Raw genomic sequence first — 20,448 nt, 5'->3', positions numbered from 1 at the left:
GTTCTAGATATAAGACTAGCGTATGATATACAGTCACATAGGAAAACCGTATATTTAAGGAGTCCTTAATTTGATTATTTGCTAAAGCACTCATCACTAGGCGGCATGAGCCTCATGAGTGTTTATCCTTTGTTGGCATCCACCTCTGTAATGCCACCTTTGCCTAGAGTTTAGGTGCCAGCTTAGTTGCATGGGGTTTCATTAAACGAAGCCCCATGGGAACTTGTCTTTAGTTTTGGACTTTGGCCTATCATCATCGAGCATCATCGATAGGCGAGACGTTTCTTTGGTGAAGGATTGGAATCACGGGTCGCTTGTTACCTTTACCCTTCCTTGGCTATTTAAGCCAGGCAGCGTTCGTTGGAATTGAAATAATTTTGAGACTTGCAGCCGCATGATGAGCATCTCACTCGATCGCTGGGGAGTCATGGTCTGGATACGTGCTGCCCTCCTCCTCTTTCTCCTCTTCCCGCTGTCCCACGTAGCAGCGCACATGCCGTCACCTCCTCCGGCATCGGCGCCTGCTGCTGCTGGCGATGCGCTAAGCTTGTAGGCCGCCATCACTAGCGACCCCAATGACAGCCTCGCTTCATGGAAAGCTGGCGGCGGCCCGGCTTGTGAATGGGCCGGCGTCGCCTGCGACGCCGCTCACCTCCGCGTGGTTTCTGTTCGCCTCGTAGGCCTTGGCCTCTCCGGCTTCATCTCTCCTTCGCTAGGCTTGCTTACCTTCCTCTCCACCCTCGACCTTTCCAGCAACAGATTCTACTCAAATATCCCGCCCGAGTTAGCACAGTGCCGGCGGCTCCTCTCCCTCAACCTCAGCTCCAACGCTCTCTCAGGCACCGTCCCCGCCCAGCTCGCCAACTGCAGAAGCTTGCAATCGCTGGACCTTGACAACAATAACCTCACAGGCCCATTACCCAACCCCCTTTTCGCCAATCTCTCCAACCTCCGATATCTGGACGTCTCCTACAACGATCTCACAGGCGCAGTACCCAGCTCAATTGCCATGCTTTCTTCTCTCACTTACCTAGACTTAAGCAACAACCAATTTACCCAGCTTCCCCAGAAGATATGGTACTACCTGCCAAATCTAACCGTGCTTAACCTAGCTTTCCCCGATCACAACTTATCTTCATCACTGCCTCAACACCTCGCCTTCTGCCCATGGCCACACATCACACAGCTTTGGCTGGAAAACGTCCAACTCACCGGACCCTTCCCTGCTGCTTTGGCGCTCTGCAAGAACCTCCAATTTCTTGCCCTCATTGGAACTGGGTTGCAAGGCAGCCTGCCACAAGCGATATGGGAACTTCCTGCCTTGGATCTGCTAGCTTTGGAGGAGGCATCGCTATCCGCTTCTCTTCCCTCAGATCAGGAGAGCTTTGCCTCTTGCAGCACATTGACGTATTTAGAATTTGATGGGGTTAACCTGAATGGAGTCCAGATCCCCCCTTTTTTGGGTTCGTGCGCTGGTTTGCAGTATTTAATCTTGGTATCCACAAACTTGAGTGGACCTATTCCCACAACCTTAGGAAACCTTAGCAAATTGGAACTGGTAGCACTAGGAGCAAACTCATTCTCAGGAACTATCCCGAAGGAGTTTGGTGACCTGCAACTTCTCCAATACCTCTCTCTGTATTCCTGCAACCTTTCAGGGGCTAGCCAATTGCACTCAGTTAACATGGCTTGATCTTGGGTGGAACACATTTGGAAAGATGCCACATTTCTTGGGCAAGCTGCACAACTTGCAAACCTTTAGTTGGTCCGGAAACATCATAGATGGGGAGCTTCCATTGGCCATTCTGGCCAACTTCACTAACCTTCAAGAGCTTCTTCTGAGGACTTGCTCTTTGGTGGGCGCTGTTCCGCCCCAATTGGGGAAGTTTAAGAGTCTTAAAAAATTGGAACTGGGGGTAAATCAGCTACAAGGATCCATTCCTCTCCAGCTTGGCCAGTTCTCTCAGCTACAGTACTTGAACCTTGGAACTAACAACCTCACAGGCAACCTCCCAGATGAACTCATGGTGGCCTTAAGTGGCGCTACCCAGTTGACAGAGTTCTATGTGGACACTAACTATCTCAGTGGGCACATCCCTGCGTCCATAGGAATGCTGAGAAACTTGCAAATACTATACCTAAGCCATAATAGCTTTGGAGGGAGCATTCCAGCCACCATAGCAAACTGCAGTGCATTAGAGGATTTGAGCTTAGGGGACAATGCATTGAAAGGGGAGATTCCTGCTTCACTTGGTCAGCTGACGGCACTCAACCAAAATCTGATCCTTTCTAACAATGAGCTCGTGGGATCAATCCCAAGGGAGCTAGGGAATTTGGTCCATCTCAAAATCCTGGATCTGTCCAACAATCTCCTCAGTGGGCAAGTCCCCACGTCAGCCTTAGAGAAATGCTCATCTCTGGTCACTCTACGCCTGTTTCATAATGCACTCTCCGGGAGCCTTGAAAAGCTTGACCTCTCTAGACTCACAAACCTCCTCACTTTTACAGCCCAACAAAATCATTTTGAAGGCAGCTTGCCTAGCTTCACAAGTAGCAAGAGCCTTCAGCTTCTAGACTTAGGATCAAACAACCTCACCGGAGAGCTGCCACACTTCACTGGAGCAATAGATGATCATGGGTTCTCGCCGAATCTAAGGGTGCTTGTCGTCAGCTTCAACAAGTTGAGCGGAGAGATTCCAAGCTGGATGTGGAACCTCTCCTCTTTGCAAGTGCTGGACCTTTCCAACAACCTGCTCTCAGGTAACATGCCCTTGACAGTAACCAACTTAGCCTACTTCAAGAAATTGAGCAGCTCAACGATCAACAACTCCCTCACTATCTATGAAGAGGTGCCCTTGACAGACCAGAACACCCAGCAAATTCTGACATATGTCCTCAGCAACCGGATCTACTTCGACTTGTCGGCAAATCTTCTCCACGGTGAGATTTCGGCAAGCTTCGGTGAGCTCGTAGGCCTCATAACATTGAATCTTTCCCATAATCAGCTCCACGGAGAGATCCCGATGTCGTTGGGGAATCTGAAGGCGTTGGAATCGCTGGACCTGTCCTTCAACGCTCTCCGGGGTGGCATTCCCACACAGGTGGCCTTTTTAGACTTCTTGGGCACCGTCAATTTTTCCTACAATGAGCTACAGGGGCAGATTCCCACGCAAAACAACTTCGACACCAGGTTTGACTCCTCGAGTTTCCAAGACAACCCTGGGCTATGTGGGCTTCCCTTGTCTACAAGCTGCAATTCCAGCGTTGATTGCAGCCCTGGCATCAACATAGCAAGGCAGCATGTCAACCATCGACGAAGAGGGAGGATAAGTGAGTGGATAAGTCAGAATGTGTCCATAGAAGGCTGTGTCCTTGGCTACTTTATAGGGTTTCTAGGAGCCTTGTGGGTCATCGCTAAGCTTCGCTCCCTTCGACAACAAAAATAAACTAGCATCAGCAAGAATTGCCAAAATGTAAGGGTGCTAAAAGGATGTAACATGGTCAAGCAAAGCAAAGCGAGCCAATGGTGAGAACTATATGTGTATAAGCAAACTTGGATGTGAGTGATTCATCTTATTATCATCACAAGTAGCAAAAAGAGTGAGTTTAAAGCTTAAGAGTCCAATCTGAATGTTTTTTAAGTACCCTTTGAATGTATCTTTATAGGAAGTACTCTTACTTAATATAAAATACAAAATACAAGTTTGATTTTTCTGTTACTTTAAGGAATGTGTGCATCTTTATACATGTTTGATCGAAAGTCCAATCATCAGCTATTTCAAAGCCCAAAATATCAATGAGTTTGACCACATCTGCCTCCTATTTTCTTGTGCTTCGTTAAGCATTGATAACATAAAGTTGCCTTCTATTTTATTCTGCTTAGTTTAGCATTGAAGTACTACAAGGGGTTGGGACCATATTGATAGGAAATTCCCGACGAGATTACGTGCGATATATCTATCTAAAAATAAAAGGATGCTAGAAAATTGCATGCAGTAGTATGGACATTGTCAATATAGTAGGGTAATCACCATTCCCCAAAGATCACGTTGGAGCACCACCGTCGTGCTTTAGAGCTATGCTATCACACTTTTGCAGGCAAAATCGTAACCACTATCGTGATATTGGGAAGCCTTAGTACCATAAAAAGAACACAGGGAACAACCCAATGTCGTGGAGTTTTGCCCAACAACACTTGGGAGCACAAAGAGCTCAATAAGGAAACCACTTTACCATGGCCTAGCACACAAAAGATTAGTCGGGGTGTGCCACTTACCTTGTGAAAGCTGATTGCTTGTGGGATTCTCCTAGTTGTTGGCGATGTTGCCGCACAGCCGCACCCAAAAGCTCCACTACATCGTCACTAAACCAACCACCACCGTACTCCAATGGAAGTTCTTCCTTCCTTACCACTCAATCTTACACACTCACTTTTTCACACATAAAAGCAAGCACATATAAGAGGTAAAAAAAGAAAAAGGCAAGCAAGTAATAGTATAGGAGAGTAGAGAACAAGAGCACTCTATTAGCTTATGCATAAAACATTGAGTGGTGAGAGTTACATTTTGCCTCTTATGTGTGTTTGACATCTGAGCCTACTTATAATGTCGAAGTGCTAAACTAACTAAGTAGGAGACTTAAGCACAATTAGGTTACAAGATTGAGACTTGTACTCATATAGAGGCTTAAGAGCTTGCGTCATATTTTATTGCTTAAAATTCCTCCTTTTTATATGACTGGGTACAACATTGGCTTTGGCAGCTCATGTGGGATAATGTAGCTTTACTCATGTGGCTTCTTGATCGACATCATCTTTTTTGGATTACTCAAGTCACTCCATATCTCTTCCTTGTGTTCAATGGCACCACATTTCTCAACAAGCATGCAGCCTTAAGGCTCATTAGGAGAAATGTGGACTCAATTTTGGGCCTTTTAGTTTTAGAGACAGAGTGGCGTTCAATCAATGAGGAACAGGCTTCCGTAATGGAGAAATTCGACATTTTAAAGCAAGAATTCAAGAAAATCGAGTAAATTCAAGAAAATTAAGAAATTCGACATCCTGACTCACATGCTATCACATTCATTCACATCCCTCATCATTCATTCACATCCCTTATCATTCATATCTATCCAATTTACATCACATCTCATCGCCTCAATTCTCGTTCATATCCATCACATTTACATCCACTTATATTCTCCTACATACATCCACATCCATACTTATCACATACACATACACATCTATCCTTTCACATACATCCACATCCATACTTATCACATACACATCAACATCTATCTTTTCACATACATCCACTTCTATTCTTCACATACATCCACTTATATTCTTCACATACATCCACTCCTATTCTTTACATACATCGACATCCATCCTTTAATATACACACATCCACATCCATTCTTTCACATACATCCACTTCTATCCTTTCACATACATCCACATCCATCCTTTCACATACACACATCCACATCCATTCTTTCACATACATCCACTCCTATTCTTCACATACATCCACATCCATCCATCCATTCATTCACATTTATCTGATTCACATCACATCTGTCCATCTATTCATTCACATTTATCTGATTCACATCACGTCTATCTATCTACTCATTCACATTTATCTGATTCACATCACATCTATCCAACTATTCAATCACATTTATCTGATTCACATCACATCTATCCATCTATTCATTCACATTTATCCATATATTCATTCACATTTATCTAATTCACATCGCATCTATCCATCTATTCATTCACATTTATCTGATTCACATCTATCCATCTATTCATTCACATTTATCTGATTCACATCACATCTATCCATCCATTCATTCTTTTATAAAAATCAACTTCAGTGGGAATAACACTTTTATAAAAATCCCTTTATGCATCTATTTATGCATAAAATCGAAAATAACACTTTCGAAATAAAAATAAAAATAAATTCCTTTATGCATCTTTTTATGCATAAATCAAAATTGACGAGAATAACTCTTTTGAAATAAAAATAAATTTCTTTATGCATCTTTCTATGCATAAAATTTAATTTTAAGGAAAATAACACTTTCAAAATAAAAATAATTCTTTTATGCATCTTTCTATGCATAAATTCAATTTTAATGAGAATAACTCTTTTGAAATAAAAATAAATTTCTTTATGCATCTTTCTGTACATAAAATCAAAATTAATGAGAATAACTCTTTTGAAATAAAAATTAATTTCTTTATGCATCTTTCTATGCATTAAATCAAAATTGATGAAATAAAAATAAATTTCTTTATGCATAAAATCAAAATTGATGAGAATAACTTGTAAAATAAAAATAAATTTCTTTATGTATCTTTCTATGCATAAAATCGAAATTGATGAGAATAACTCTTTTGAAATATAAAAAAATTTCTTTATGCATCTTTCTATGCATAAAATCAAAATTTGATGAAAGTAACGCTTTTGTAATAAAAGAAAATTCTTTTATGAATAAATTCAATTTTAATGAAAGTAACACTTTTATAATAAAAAATCTTTTATGCATAAAAATTAATTTTGATGAAAGTAACACTTTAATTAAAAAAAATTATGCATCTATTTATGCATAAAAATCAATTTTGGTTGGGATCACTCTTTTTTAATAATAAAAGATAAAACTTATTTCACAAAATTTAAGAAAATTTTGCCATAACCTCCTTTGTATGGCTGACCATTTTTCAAATTTTCCTATCCTTAAGTTACTTAAAAATTATCCCCAAATGGTTTAAAGCATTCTAATCAAATTCCACTTTTAAAAGAGAAATAATATGAAAAGTTTAATTTCAACAATTAGATTACTTATCTAGGATAACGAAAGGCTGAATTTAAGAAGAAGAGAGCGGGAAAGCCTTTCCAGCAAAGGCATAGCATCGTTTGACATTTTAAAACAAAACAAAGATTAAAAAACCATTAAAAGGAATAAGAAAAAGTAGGATTTCTAACTTACATAAATTTCTGATAGCTTTCCTTTGGCTTGATGGTTTAAGGGATCTACTCTCGTTTATAACAAGAGTGGCCACCAATTCTTTAGAAGAGGGAATGGTCAAAAACTAATGAATTATTAATAAATTCACAGTTTTTGATTCTGGGGTGGAGTAGAGTAACAGTGCATAAAACACTATTAACCATTTACAAAGGGGGAGGCTTCATTTATAGGAAAAAGTGAGCCTCTAACCAAGCAAACAGATTCTAGAATTTTCCAGATCGGTTTGGTTAATTTTTGACCATTTTTAGGAGGTCAGTTTAGCTTACTTTTTGGATCTAGTTGAAGTAGGAGAGATGAAAATATCTCATTATTTGTGAGTTTAAAACTCACCCACACATGTGAAATTGTTACCATATTATAGTAGTGATGTGTGTGAACACACTTAGGACCGCCGGGGCACTTTTTCCCTCACTAGGAGGTTTTTTCCCCCGTGCATTGTATATACGCCCATTATCTTCTAGGGCTTGTTATCTTTCATTTTTGGCACTCATAATACACTACTGTGTTGTGCTCAAGCTTCCTCATCTTCTTGAAGTTGTGTGTGCATTCCTGCAACCCTAATTCCAACAATTGGTATCAGAGCAGGCTTCCTCCTCCCGGGCAGCATCACCGGCACCTGCCGCTTCATCTCCTCCGATTGCGACGAGGTTTCACGAGCGTCTGCAGGTTAGTATATGCCGTGGGCGAGCCCGTAGGGCTCGTTCGTTTCGGAATTTTGATCTGAAGTCATTTCGCCCTCCGTTTTTGCATTCCAAGTACTGTGCAGGCAAAATCGTCCTACTGTGCAGATTTTCTGTCAAGATTAAAATCTGCAGGACAGGTGCCCATTCGTCTGTTTTGGGCTGTGCTACATAGCACAGGTCGATTTTATACAGGTTTACCTCTTATAGACAGCATTTACATCTAGTAGTACAGTCATTGGCCATGGCTGACAACAATGATGTATTCCGCATGTTGGCTGCTGAGGATAAGTTGGATGGCACCAACTATCCATTGTGGGCATATATGATGCGACATGTATTGGTAGCAAAGGGGTTATGGAACATTGTGCAGGGTATTGATGCACGTCCTATTGTGGCTGGGAATGCTGCAAACACATCAAAAACAGGTACTGTTGATGATGGTGCAGGCACAAGTGCTGTAGCAGCTGTTCGAGAACCACCACTTTCAGCAGAGCAGATTCGTTGGGATGGTAGAAATGCGCAGGCTCATGCCTTGATTGCGCTGTCTGTCAAACGTACCATTATCCCACATATTCGCTCCTGCAGGACTTCTAAGGATATCTTTGCATGACACATGTATGTCTGCAGTAGATTCAGATGTATGGTACTTTGACAGTGGTGCCACTAAGCATATCACCTCGCAGCCCAGTTTATTCACTTTCCTTGAGTCTGCTCCCACAGGGAATACTGTCACTTGTGCCAATAACTCCTCTTATCCCGTTAAAGGAGTTGGACAGATTGTGCTGAATGTTGCAAATTGCAACACCTTTACACTTTTTGATGCATTGTATGTGCCAGGGATCAAAAAGAATCTGCTGTCAGTCTCCGCATTTGCCAAAACAGGTTTGGTTGTAAAATTTGTGGATGACAGATGTACTGTTCATGATCTCTCTTGTGGTGACATCATTGTAGCATCTGGTTCACTATGTCGAGGGCTGTATAAGCTCAATATGGATGGCAAATGTGTAGAGGATTCAGCATGTGCTATTATGGATACGCAGGCTATTTCAAATGCAAAACTGTGGCATGCACGTTTTGGTCATCTGAATTTTGCAAGTTTGCTGCGCCTGCAGAAATCTGAAATGGTGTCTTCTTTGCCTAAGCTTGAGGCACCTGTCAAGCATGTTTGTGAGGGCTGCATATTGGGTAAAATGCAGCGTGTCCCAAAGATGGATCAGTGAGAGCTGAACGTAGATTGCAGCTTGTTCACAGTGATGTTTGTGGTCCCATGCAAACTCCATCATTTGGAAACTACCTTTACTTCGTGACTTTCATTGATGATTTTACCAGGCATGCATGGGTATATCCTTTGAAGGCAAAGTCCGAAGTGTTTTTGTGCTTCAAACAGTTTTTGGTTATGGCTGAAAATGTGTCAGAAAGTAAGATGGGCACCCTCCGTTCAGATCGAGGGGGGGAGTATATGTCTTCAGAATTTAATGCATTTCTGGCTGAGCGTGGGATAAAACACCAATGTACAGTGCCGTATACACCACAGCAAAATGGTGTGGCTGAGAGAAAAAACAGGTCTCTCATGGAAATGGCAAGATGTATGGTTAAGAGTCAAAGTCTACCACATGGTTTTTGGCTTGAGGCTGTCATGTGTGCCACTTATGTACTAAACAGGTGTCCCACCAAAGCATTACAGGTTGTCACTCCATATGAGGCTTGGCATAGCCGCAAGCCATCTGTTGGCCATTTACGTGTTTTTGGTTGCCTGGCATATGCATTAGTGCCTGTGCAACATCGCAGAAAATTGGATGACAAAGCTGTCAAATGTATTTTTGTTGGATATAGTGCTGAGAGCAAAGGCTATCGTTTGTATCATCCACAGACAAAGCGCATTTTGGTTAGCCGTGATGTTGTATTTGTGGAAGATGCAGTTCAGCCCTTGGTTTCATGTACTAAGGAGACAGATATCAGCTCACGTGATGTCTATGATACATTGTTGCCTCTTTTCAGTGGTGCACAGTCAAGTGCAATACCTCATGAGGCAGTTTTTCAGCCTATGCAGGTTTTAAATGATGGCACAGATCAGCCTATATCTGATGCAGATGTGCATGATGCACTTGAGGATGAGAGACAAGAGATTGAGAGCTCTAGGAACATGCCTAGATGGCTGGTGCAGACTTTGCGTGACAGCAAGTTGGATGCCCCTTTGTCTAGTCGCACTCGTTCTGGCTCTCATGGTGCCTCTTATGCGTCAGATTGTTATGCATTGGCTGTTTCTAGTATGTGCGATGAAAGTGAGCCTGTTTCATTTGATGAGGCACAAAGTTCAGAAAATTGGATGGCTGCTATGCAAGCAGAATACGATGCTATTATGAAGAATAGTACATGGTCTTTATGTGACTTGCCCCCTGGCAAGAAGGCCATTGGCACTAAGTGGGTATACAAATTGAAGCGTAAGCCTGATGGCACAGTGGATCGCCATAAGGCTAGGCTTGTTGCAAAAGGTTATGCTCAAGAGAAGGGCATTGATTTTGATGAGACTTTTGCTCCCACATGTCGTATGACCACTGTTCGTAGCATCTGTGCATTAGCAGCTCATAATGGTTGGAATGTACATCAGCTGGACATAAAGACTGCGTTCTTAAATGGAGATTTGCATGAGGAGGTGTATGTATCGCAGCCTCGTGGTTTTGTTCAAAGAGGGCAGGAAAACAAAGTGTGCAGGTTAAAAAAGGCTTTATATGGTTTAAAGCAAGCTCCACGAGCTTGGTATGAAAAAATACATGCATATTTGACTGCACATGGGTTTCAGAATAGTCCAACAGAAAGCACTTTGTATGTTAAACGTGTGGATGGTGTACATCTAATCATTGCTCTCTATGTCGATGACATGCTACTCACAGGACCAAATGAGAGTCATATTGCTGATTTTAAGGCTGATTTGAATGCCTCTTTTGAAATGTCAGATTTGGGGCATTTGCATCATTATTTGGGGATACAATTTAAGCAGTGTGATGGAGGTATTGCTTTGTGTCAGACAAAGTATATTGAAACATTGTTGCGGAGATTTGGCCTTGAAGACTGCAAGCCTATTTCTACTCCAATGGAGACAGGTTTGAAGTTGAGTCTTCATGATGCTGGAGATCACTTTGATGTCACACTCTATCAGACAGCTGTTGGTTGCCTCATTTATGTATGCATTACGAGGCCAGACATTCAGTTTGCAGTCTCACAGGTGAGCAGATTTATGCATAGCCCAGGCATTAAGCATTGGCAGGCAGTGAAGCGTATCTTTCGCTATTTGAGTGGTACTCGGCATCTTGGGTTGTTTTATCCCAAGGGGGGATCATTGCCGCCAGATTTACATGTTTTTTCAGATTCTGACTGGGCTGGTTGTTATGACACACGCGTGTCCACGAGTGGTTTTTGCTTCATGCTTGGAAGCTCATGCATATCATGGTTGAGCAAGAAGCAGCCTACTGTGGCCACTTCTAGTTGTGAAGCTGAGTACAGGGCAGCTTTCACAGCTACGGTTGAGTGTGTGTGGCTCAGACGCCTTATGGCTGATTTGGGTGTTGGGCAGCCATCTGCCACCACCATCTTCACTGACAGTCAGAGCGCATTGGCAATTGCGCGGAACCCAGTGTTCCATGCTCGTACGAAGCACATTGAGGTGCACTACCATTATGTCAGGGAGAGACTCTCTGCAGGAGAGATCAGTTTGGCTTATGTGCCAACACAGGATAACCTTGCAGACCTTTTCACAAAGGCTCTGCCTCGTGAGAAGTTCGAAGCTTTTCGCAAAGCTTTGGGCTTACTCCCTTTTGTGGATTCGTCCACATAGCTAGACACTTCCCTATACATGAGTGCTAGCTCTTGTTCACCGCATCACTCCAGGGGGGATTTGTTACCATATTATAGTAGTGATGTGTGTGAACACACTTAGGACCGCCGGGGCACTTTTTCCCTCACTAGGAGGTTTTTTCCCCCGTGCATTGTATATACGCCCATTATCTTCTAGGGCTTGTTATCTTTCATTTTTGGCACTCATAATACACTACTGTGTTGTGCTCAAGCTTCCTCATCTTCTTGAAGTTGTGTGTGCATTCCTGCAACCCTAATTCCAACAGAAATAGGCGCCTCCTTCATGAGGGGAATTCCCCCACACTGAGGTGTCAAAAATGCATCATTTCTCTAAATATCTCTTCTTTTTTAACTAATATCCTTGTCCTTAGTCAACTCTTCATCTTATGTGAGTATTTACTCATTTTTGGGGGGATTTTATTTATTTCTTTTATTTATCTCCTCTATACATTTGGATGAATCTGATTGGCCCCTCAGAACCTTAATTTGGGTGGTTGCAAGATGAGGTTATCTAGTTTCATGTAGTGGGTGCCCTTGGCTTTAGCTGAAAAACATGCATTTTTTCAAGAAGAATAGCCAATCTCTCATAGTTAGCCAAGGAGTTTCACTTCAAGGTCTTCTAACGAAACATCATATGCAAAGTTGGGCACCCAAAACTATAATCTGATCAAATATCCAATAATTGCAAATCCCCTTTTCTTTGGGAACCAAGTTTGTATACAGGCCCTGTCCTAGGTTTAGACAGGTACAGTGAATGTGAGTAAATTGTCTATAACTTTTACATTATTACTCATATGATGTTCCCACTTTGCATATCACAAATACAAATAACATAGAGCTTAACTTGATTTATCGAGTAATTTTTGATGTGTTCTACTATTTTCTATATTATTTAAAAGGTATTAGAATTGTTTAAAAACATACTATTTTATCCTCCCACCACATCTACCATTTAAAATACTCAAATTGTATGGATCTAGTGATGATTAGATTGGGAAAGATTAGTATAATGTGGGTATAAGGTAAAATTACAAATCTAACGGTTAGATTTTTGTAGATTTACTTTGGAAAATTCCTTATGACTGTCAGAGACCCATTAAATCAATAGTAATTTAATTCTAGAAAATTAAATATTGAATCTTTCAATCTAAAAACTCAAGGGATCAATACTCTTGTTGCCATGAATTTATTAAAAAAAATTGGCTTGATTTGAGTAATCCTCCCAAGTGAAAATTCCCATATTGTGTCCACTCTCTCCTTTTCAAGTCTAAAACCAATCCTAGTTAGGTTTGGAAATCTAGGCTTGGTAAACTTCACAGCTTAGGTTTCATTCCATGTGTGAGGCTTGGGTAGGCACAAATCTTATATATGCATGCCTTTATGTCCACATGAGCATCGACAGGATCCACATAAGCAGCTTGCCACCTCCACCCTCCATGTCAACATGGTCAACCTAGTTAACTCCCCACCTCATCATCCTAGTCATCATTAATGCCACATCATCTTGCCACCTTTGCATGCCACCTTGCACTTAGTGACATGGCGTGCCACATCATGGAATTGCCACATCAACCATAATAGTGCCACATGTCAAGAGAATGCCACGTGTCATGCACTTGGCACCTCCTTCCCACCTCTCCTCTTTTTTCAAAAACATATTTTTGAAAAAGTTAATTTAGTAATTTAGAGAAATAGAATATAGAATTTTAAATAATAAAATATATATAACTTATTAAATAAAAGAATTTAAAATCACTAATTTTAAAGGACTATATTTAGGGATTAGATCAATAATATTATTATTAAAGTTCATATAATTTTAAAAAAATAAATTTTTTAATTTAATATTTCTTGAAAAATTTTAAAGTAGAATAAACCTTTGAATAAAATTTGAAAAAAATACTTTATTAAAAAAAAGCAGTTATATAATTATAAAATAAAAGATATCTTTAAAGATATATTTATATATCTAGTAATGATAAATATTTAGACTTGTTAATAAATATTATTAATAATATTGATTTTTAAGTGGATAATAGTTTTTCTTTAATTATCTTTATATTTATCTTAGTTATCCAATCAATCTTAGATAGGAAATCCAATGAGATTTGAAGTGGATAACCTATTTTTCCTATATAATCACACATCTCTAGTACTATCCCACACTTATCTCTAGTACTATCCCATCACTGAGCCTTTATAATATTTTGTCTCTTAGCTTCCTTGAGAATGGGTTCTCAAAGTCGTAGGAGTCGGAAACGTGATAGGACTAGACTCCCCCCCATCCACCAAGTTCAAGAGGAGGAGAGGAGAAGGGTAGCTCGTGAGAGAAAGAGAGAGTGGAGAGCACGTCAACGAGCAACACCTTCCGTTGGCGATGATCCAAGCCTTGCTCCTCCTCTTCCACTTCCTCTCCCTTCGCCCTCTTCCCCCCCACTACCCCTTAGTTTAGATAATCCACATGAACCCGCCCTTCTTGAGTCCTCTCTTCTACAAGAACCCACCCCCCTCCTTTGGGCGCCCTTCGTGTGGATAGGAAAGAACTATCAAAGTCAAGGGCACATCGTCGTGCCCATGCAATCTTCCATTCCTATTTCAAAGACCTCACGCCTTCATCACAGGCATGTGTGCTTGATGCTTTGATTGATCTGCCCAACATGGGCAACTGCAGGGCGCTTTCCGACATTGGAGGTCGAAGAGAGAGGAGAGCTGGCATGGCGGTGCTACAAAGTGTTCGTCATTCCTATATAGTTAACAAGAAGAGGAACTCTGCGGACGCTTTGGCTGCTCGACGGAGCCATAAGTAGCTCCCAAATGAAGGGTAAGGTTAGTGCCACATCTCGCATCCTTTCCATAGCACCACACGCACTTAGAGTTGGGTCTATTAGACAACAAAGTTTAGATGCCAATGAGGTTGGTGCTTTGTGGGCGAGTAGTGGTCGTGTAGCTAGGCATGATCACCTACTAGATGAAACCACTAGAACCTTGATAGAAAGTTTTTGGGAGGAGAATTGTCGTGCCTCGCCAGTTTTCAAGAAAGCTTTGCGTAAGAGAGTGACAAGAGGAGTGTTCATTGAGCACGGTGCTTGCTTTCTTGAAATGACCCAAACTGAGTTGTATTCTCAGTTTGTGGCTTCGTATCCAGAGCTTAAAATTGGGCAAAGGTCATTTGAGGGGTGTAAGCCTTGGTTTGTGAGGTACTCACGTCAGCGTGACACATGTTGTTGTCGCTACCATGTTGAGTTCAAACTTTTTTATGATGTGTTCCGTTCTCTTAGTGGGCATAGAGAGTTGCCTCGTAGTCCACGTGATTTCATCCACTCTCTTTTGTGTGCACGCACGGAGGATGCCCAGTTCCATAGGATGCCTTGTGTGGAGAGCAATTGCACAACATCATGTGGTTCACTTGCACATCTACAGATGGTAGATCTTGATGCAAGTGACCAAGAGATAGTGGCATGGCAACATTATGAGTATGTGACACACCAGCTCCAGAGTGGTGGACAGTCCAGGAAGTTGTAGCTCGTGGACAAACATACACCACGTTGTCACTTCACAGCCACATTTAGGGAGCAAATCTACCCCTACATATGGCACAGTCATTGTGCCAAGTGGCAGGATCGTCAATTCTGAGCATGCCTAGCAGAGTTTCCTATTGGTGTGGTCGTCTCTGTGATTGATTTTGCAAAGAACTACACTTTCACACCTTTTCAGGAGATACAATCTGAGTATTACTTCTCAGAGCAGGTAATGGTTATATTTTGTAATATTTGTTTTATGTTTGAGCTACATTACTTATTTGATTTTTTGTGTCCTAAACGTATGTATTGCTTACCTCACCAGGTTGCTATTATGGTCCACATTAGCTATCGACATGCAGAGGCTCATGTAGATGGGATAGCGAGTACCCCCGAGACACGTGTCATTATTCGAGAGTATCATTTCTATATCAGTGATGATCGTTCACATGATGCACATTTTGTGCAACACTGTTTTCGTCTCCATGACGATTTTTTAGGAGATTGTGGGATCAGACATGTCCAGCGATGGGTTTGGTCGGATGGTTGTGGCGCACAGTGAAAAGATGCAGGGGGGAAGAGAGCTTGAGCTCTTGCAAGCACACACACACACTCACAAAACCCTAATAGAGAACACACAAGGTGAGAGGCTGAAAATCTTCTACTTCTCTACTCAACACTCACCACACCATATACAAGATAAGAGTACACACAATATGAAAGGTACTCAACCAATACATACACGGGTTCTCTATAGTGTGAACCCGACTAAATGAGCTGGCACTATAACTATGCCAGTCTCTAGAGTGGCTGTCACACAGCCTGTCATCCCACTGGCCGCATATCTCCCATGATCTCACCAACCATGCTAGTGGTGTAAGTGTGGGGCCTATCCCCCAGGCGGGTCGTCAGTGTCCACCGCCTCACTAGAGCTCGATATCTCAACACTCCCCCTCGAGCTCAACTCCATCTCATGTACACCAAGCGAAGCCCTGAATCTGCGGAGCTTCTCTGTACCCAATGCTTTGGTGAAGATGTCAGCTACCTGATCCACTGTGCTGACATAAACAAGGTCAAGGTCTCCTGCCAAGACCCTCTCTCTGACAAAGTGGTAGTGGACCTCTATGTGCTTCGTACGAGCATGAAAGACTGGGTTCCTGGCCAACTGTATACTGCTAATGTTGTCACAGAAAATGACAACTTGTCTATCCACTGATAGACCCAAATCTACAAGTAGCTTTCTCAACCAAGCTACCTCACATGCTGCCATAGCAGCTCCTCTGTACTCGGCCTCCGTACTCGATAGAGCAATCGTAGGCTGCTTCTTGCTGCTCCAAGTCACAGCAGCACTCCCCAAAGAAAACATGAAGCCACTGGTAGATCTTCTGTCTGAGATACTACCAGCCCAATCAGCATCTGTGTACCCATGTACACATATCTCTGTCCCAGTCTCATAGAATAGTCCACAATGTAAAGTAGACTTCACATACCTCAGTATGCGTCTCACTGCATCCAAATGCGGTTTCCGTGGAACCTGCATAAACTGACTCACCAACCCAACAGCATAGCTCAAATCTGGTCTGGTGATCGTCATGTAGATCAAACTTCCTACTATGCTCCTGTACATAGTAGGATCCTCCAAGATCTCTCCTGAATCTGCACTCAACTTGCCATTCTGATCCAATGGCACAGAAATAGGCTTACAGCCTGTCATACCATACTTGGACAACATGTCCAAGCCATACTGTCTCTGCAATAATCCAATACCATGTGGTGACCTAATCACCTCAATGCCCAAGAAATATCTGAGCTCCCCCATATCCTTTATCTCGAACTTCTGTCTAAGCAAGATCTTTACATCAAAAGATCTCTGCATCATGGTCCCCCGTAATGATCAAGTCATCTACATAGATGACAACAAGCACAACCCCTCTATCACCATGTCTCACATACAATGAGAAATCTGCATTGGCTACATGAAAGCCAATAGTGACAAGATATTCAGAAATCTTGTCAGACCATGCTCTTGGTGCTTACTTTAAGCCATACAAGGCTTTCTTCAACTTGCAAACATGCTCGGGGTGACCCACATCCTCATAACCAGGTGGCTGCAACATATACACCTCTTCTTGCAAATCCCCATGCAAGAATGCATTCTTTACATCCATTTGATGTAAAGACCATTGCTTTGACGTAGCCACTGCTATCACAACTCTCACCGTTGCCATCTTGGCAACTAGGCTGAAAGTTTCCTGATAATCAATCCCATATGTCTGCGCATATCCTTTGGCTACCAATCTAGCCTTGTACCTGTTTATGCTTCCATCACTGTTATGTTTAACTTTGTACACCCACTTGCATCCAATGGCTTTCTTGCCTTCTGGCAATTGCACTAAATCCCAAGTTTCATTTCCATATAGTGCATCCATCTCCTCATCCATAGCTTTCTCCCAACACACATTTCCAACAGCCTCATCAATGCATGTGGGCTCAACAACCTGCACAATCTTTGCCATATATGCATAGTGATGTGCCACATAACCATCATAGGTAAATCTCTACACAAGATTTCTCACTCTCCCAGATCTTCGCAGCTTCTCATTCATGGCTTCCATAGCCTTCTTTACACCAGGTGTTCTCATAGCTGGGATCTCAAGCTCCTCATCAAGGCTCATATCTGAGCCACTAGACTCTCCATCAACATGAGAATGCCCTGCAGAAATGTCAGGCATACCAAGGGGCTCAACCACTTTCTCTTTTCCTTTACGTGATGTAGTAATCACATTTGCAGGACTGGTATTATGACGCAGCCTGCCACTCCATGGTCTATCAACAGACCCACTAGATGAGGACTCTCCTGGTCCACTCAAAGACTGTGATTGCTGACCTGCATTCTGTGCAACCACACTTCCACTCACATCAGCCCCAATAGCTTCTTTTTCAGCAGCATACCAGCTGCTCATCTCATCAAAGACAACATCCCTGCTTACCCTCAACTCACGTGTAGCAGGGTTGTAACACCTGTATCCCTTTTGCTCAAGGGAATATCCAATAAACACACATTTTTTAGCTTTCGGATCTAGCTTAGTTCTCAGCTCATCTGGCACACGCACATATGCAATGCATCCAAAAACTTTCAGATGAGACAAATCAGGTTTTCTGCCAGTAAACCTCTCCTCTGGAGTTACATCATGTATGGCTCCAGTTGGAGTCCTTTTCATGATGTATACTGCTGTAGAAACAGCCTCAGTCCAATAGCAATGCGGCATATTCTTCTCTTCCATCAATGCTCGCGCAATCTCAGCAATGTGCCTGTTTTTCCGCTCAGCAACTCCATTTTGCTGCGGAGTGTATCTGCATGTAAACTGTCTGCGAATACCATTCTTCTTCAAGAATTCAGAGAACTCATTGGAGAAGTACTCTCCCCCTCCATCTGACCTTAGGCACTTTACATATTTCCCTGTTTGCTTTTCAACCAAAACTCTGAAATTCTGAAAGTGAGTGAACACCTCACTCTTCTCTTTCATGAAATATACCCACACTTTCCTTGTGTGGTCATCAATGAAAGTCACATAATACCTGCAGCCTCCCATAGATATGGTCTTCGTAGGATCCCATACATCTGAATGCACAACATCTCGTGCATTTCTGCTCACATATCTGTTACGTGGAAACACATGCTTTGTTTGCTTCCCAAATTGACATGCTTCACATATTTTCTGCATACCTTCCACTTTAAATTTTGGCAGCCCTGTCACAATTCCTTTTGTCTGCATAGACTTCAATCTCTGCACATTTACATGTCCAATTCTTTTATGCCATATGTCTGTGTCTGCAACAACTGCTGAACCATTTGCAAACATCGCAGCACTCATTTCAGGCATGTCTACATCCAACGTAAACATTCTGCCCACTCTGTTGCCTTTTGCAACCAACCTGCACTTGTCTTTAAAATCTTCAACATAACATCCATCAGGGTTAAACCGAACCTGCAACCCCTGATCAATCATCTGGCCAACTGAAACCAGATTCTTTGTTATGTTCGGTACATGAAGTACATCTGCAAGGTACTTCACTTTGCCATCCTGCATAGACAATGGCATATCTCTAATGTGGGCAATTGGATGAGCAGTGTCATCCCCTGTTTCCAAAACCTGGTCTTTCCGAGTTTTTCATCTCCTTGAACCACTCCCCATGACTCGTCATGTGGTTCGAAGCGCCTGAATCCACATACCATACATTATCTTTTTGTGCTGCATCAACATTTTCAGACATGGCATTCACAACATGCTGCATAACAAACAACCTTTCATTATCCTCATTATTTCTGCTTGAGGATGCATAGTTGTTTTGCTGCACTTTCCCATTTTGCATGTCAGCCTGCTTCTTATAACATTCTGCCTGCACATGTCCTTGCTTACCATAATAATAGCATTCACGTGCATCATTATATTGCCTTTGCCAATTTCCACGACCTCTTTGACTCCCCCTGCCTCTGAATTTGCCTCTTCCACCTGCGTGTTGTTGTTGTTGTTGATTCTGGGACTGTTGTTGTTGCTGCTGCTGCTGGCCATAATTCTGATTACCTGTTCGGCCACCTCCTTGACCGCGTCCACGGCCTCCTCTACCTCGTCCTCTTCCTAAACTCGTGTAGAAGCTCTGAACTGTTTTTGCTTTGTGAAGACTGTTGGTCTTTGTTGAAATTTGAGCAAAATGATGAGCTATGGTGGATCAAACACTAGAATCAACATGATTAAGAAAGTGATTAGCAAATGATTAACACGTAATTAGTGAATAATTAGTAGATAGATTAATGTAGGCATGGATACTCAAAAACCAGCAAATTCTCATTAGGGCTATGCCTCAATATATAGTGTTTACATCAAGCATCAAATCCCATTGATTTCTCCATGATTCACTCCCTGAATATCTCCACCTCTTGCCTGATTCTCTCCACCTCTTCTCTTTTCCCTGATTATCTCCCAGAATAACTCCACACTCCTAAATTCCCTCATGCTACCCATTATTCTCTCCCAGTAGATTCTCCTAACCTTTTCACAGGTTCTTTCACAATTACATCTCTTTTACAGCCTCTATCCAAGAGCTTGTTCCCACACACACCCTATTCACTTGTATATTTCAACACCTCCCCTCAAGTGAATAATCCTAGTACACCTAGACCCTATACCAAGTTTGCCTCCCTTTACTTGGTAGTCCGCGACCAGTGTCTACTCCTCCCCTCAAGTTATCTCAGCACACCTGGACCCTGTATCAAGTTTCTCTCTTACTTGACAGTCCGCGACCAGTGCCTCAAGTCCCTAAACTCCATAGTCCTTGACACTCTCTCT

At 42.1% G+C, this 20,448-nt stretch overlaps 1 protein-coding gene across 1 annotated transcript; it reads left to right on the top strand.

Moving 5' to 3' along the window:
• Positions 1-397: 397 nt before the first annotated feature.
• Positions 398-3,509, top strand: LOC147603322 (uncharacterized). Its single transcript, XM_086796939.1, has 3 exons — positions 398-430; positions 554-1,660; positions 1,695-3,509. The coding sequence occupies exons 1-3, from the start codon at positions 398-400 to the stop codon at positions 3,444-3,446; spliced, it is 2,892 nt and encodes a 963-aa protein (XP_086653065.1). The 3' UTR covers positions 3,447-3,509.
• Positions 3,510-20,448: the final 16,939 nt, after the last annotated feature.

Source organism: Cibotium barometz, chromosome 64 (genome assembly GCF_041138505.1).
Source record: "Cibotium barometz isolate CiBa-2024 chromosome 64, ASM4113850v1, whole genome shotgun sequence".
Lineage (NCBI taxonomy): Eukaryota > Viridiplantae > Streptophyta > Polypodiopsida > Cyatheales > Cibotiaceae > Cibotium > Cibotium barometz.
The sequence above is the reverse complement of the archived record's forward strand: the minus strand, read 5'-3'. Positions and strand labels throughout refer to the sequence as shown.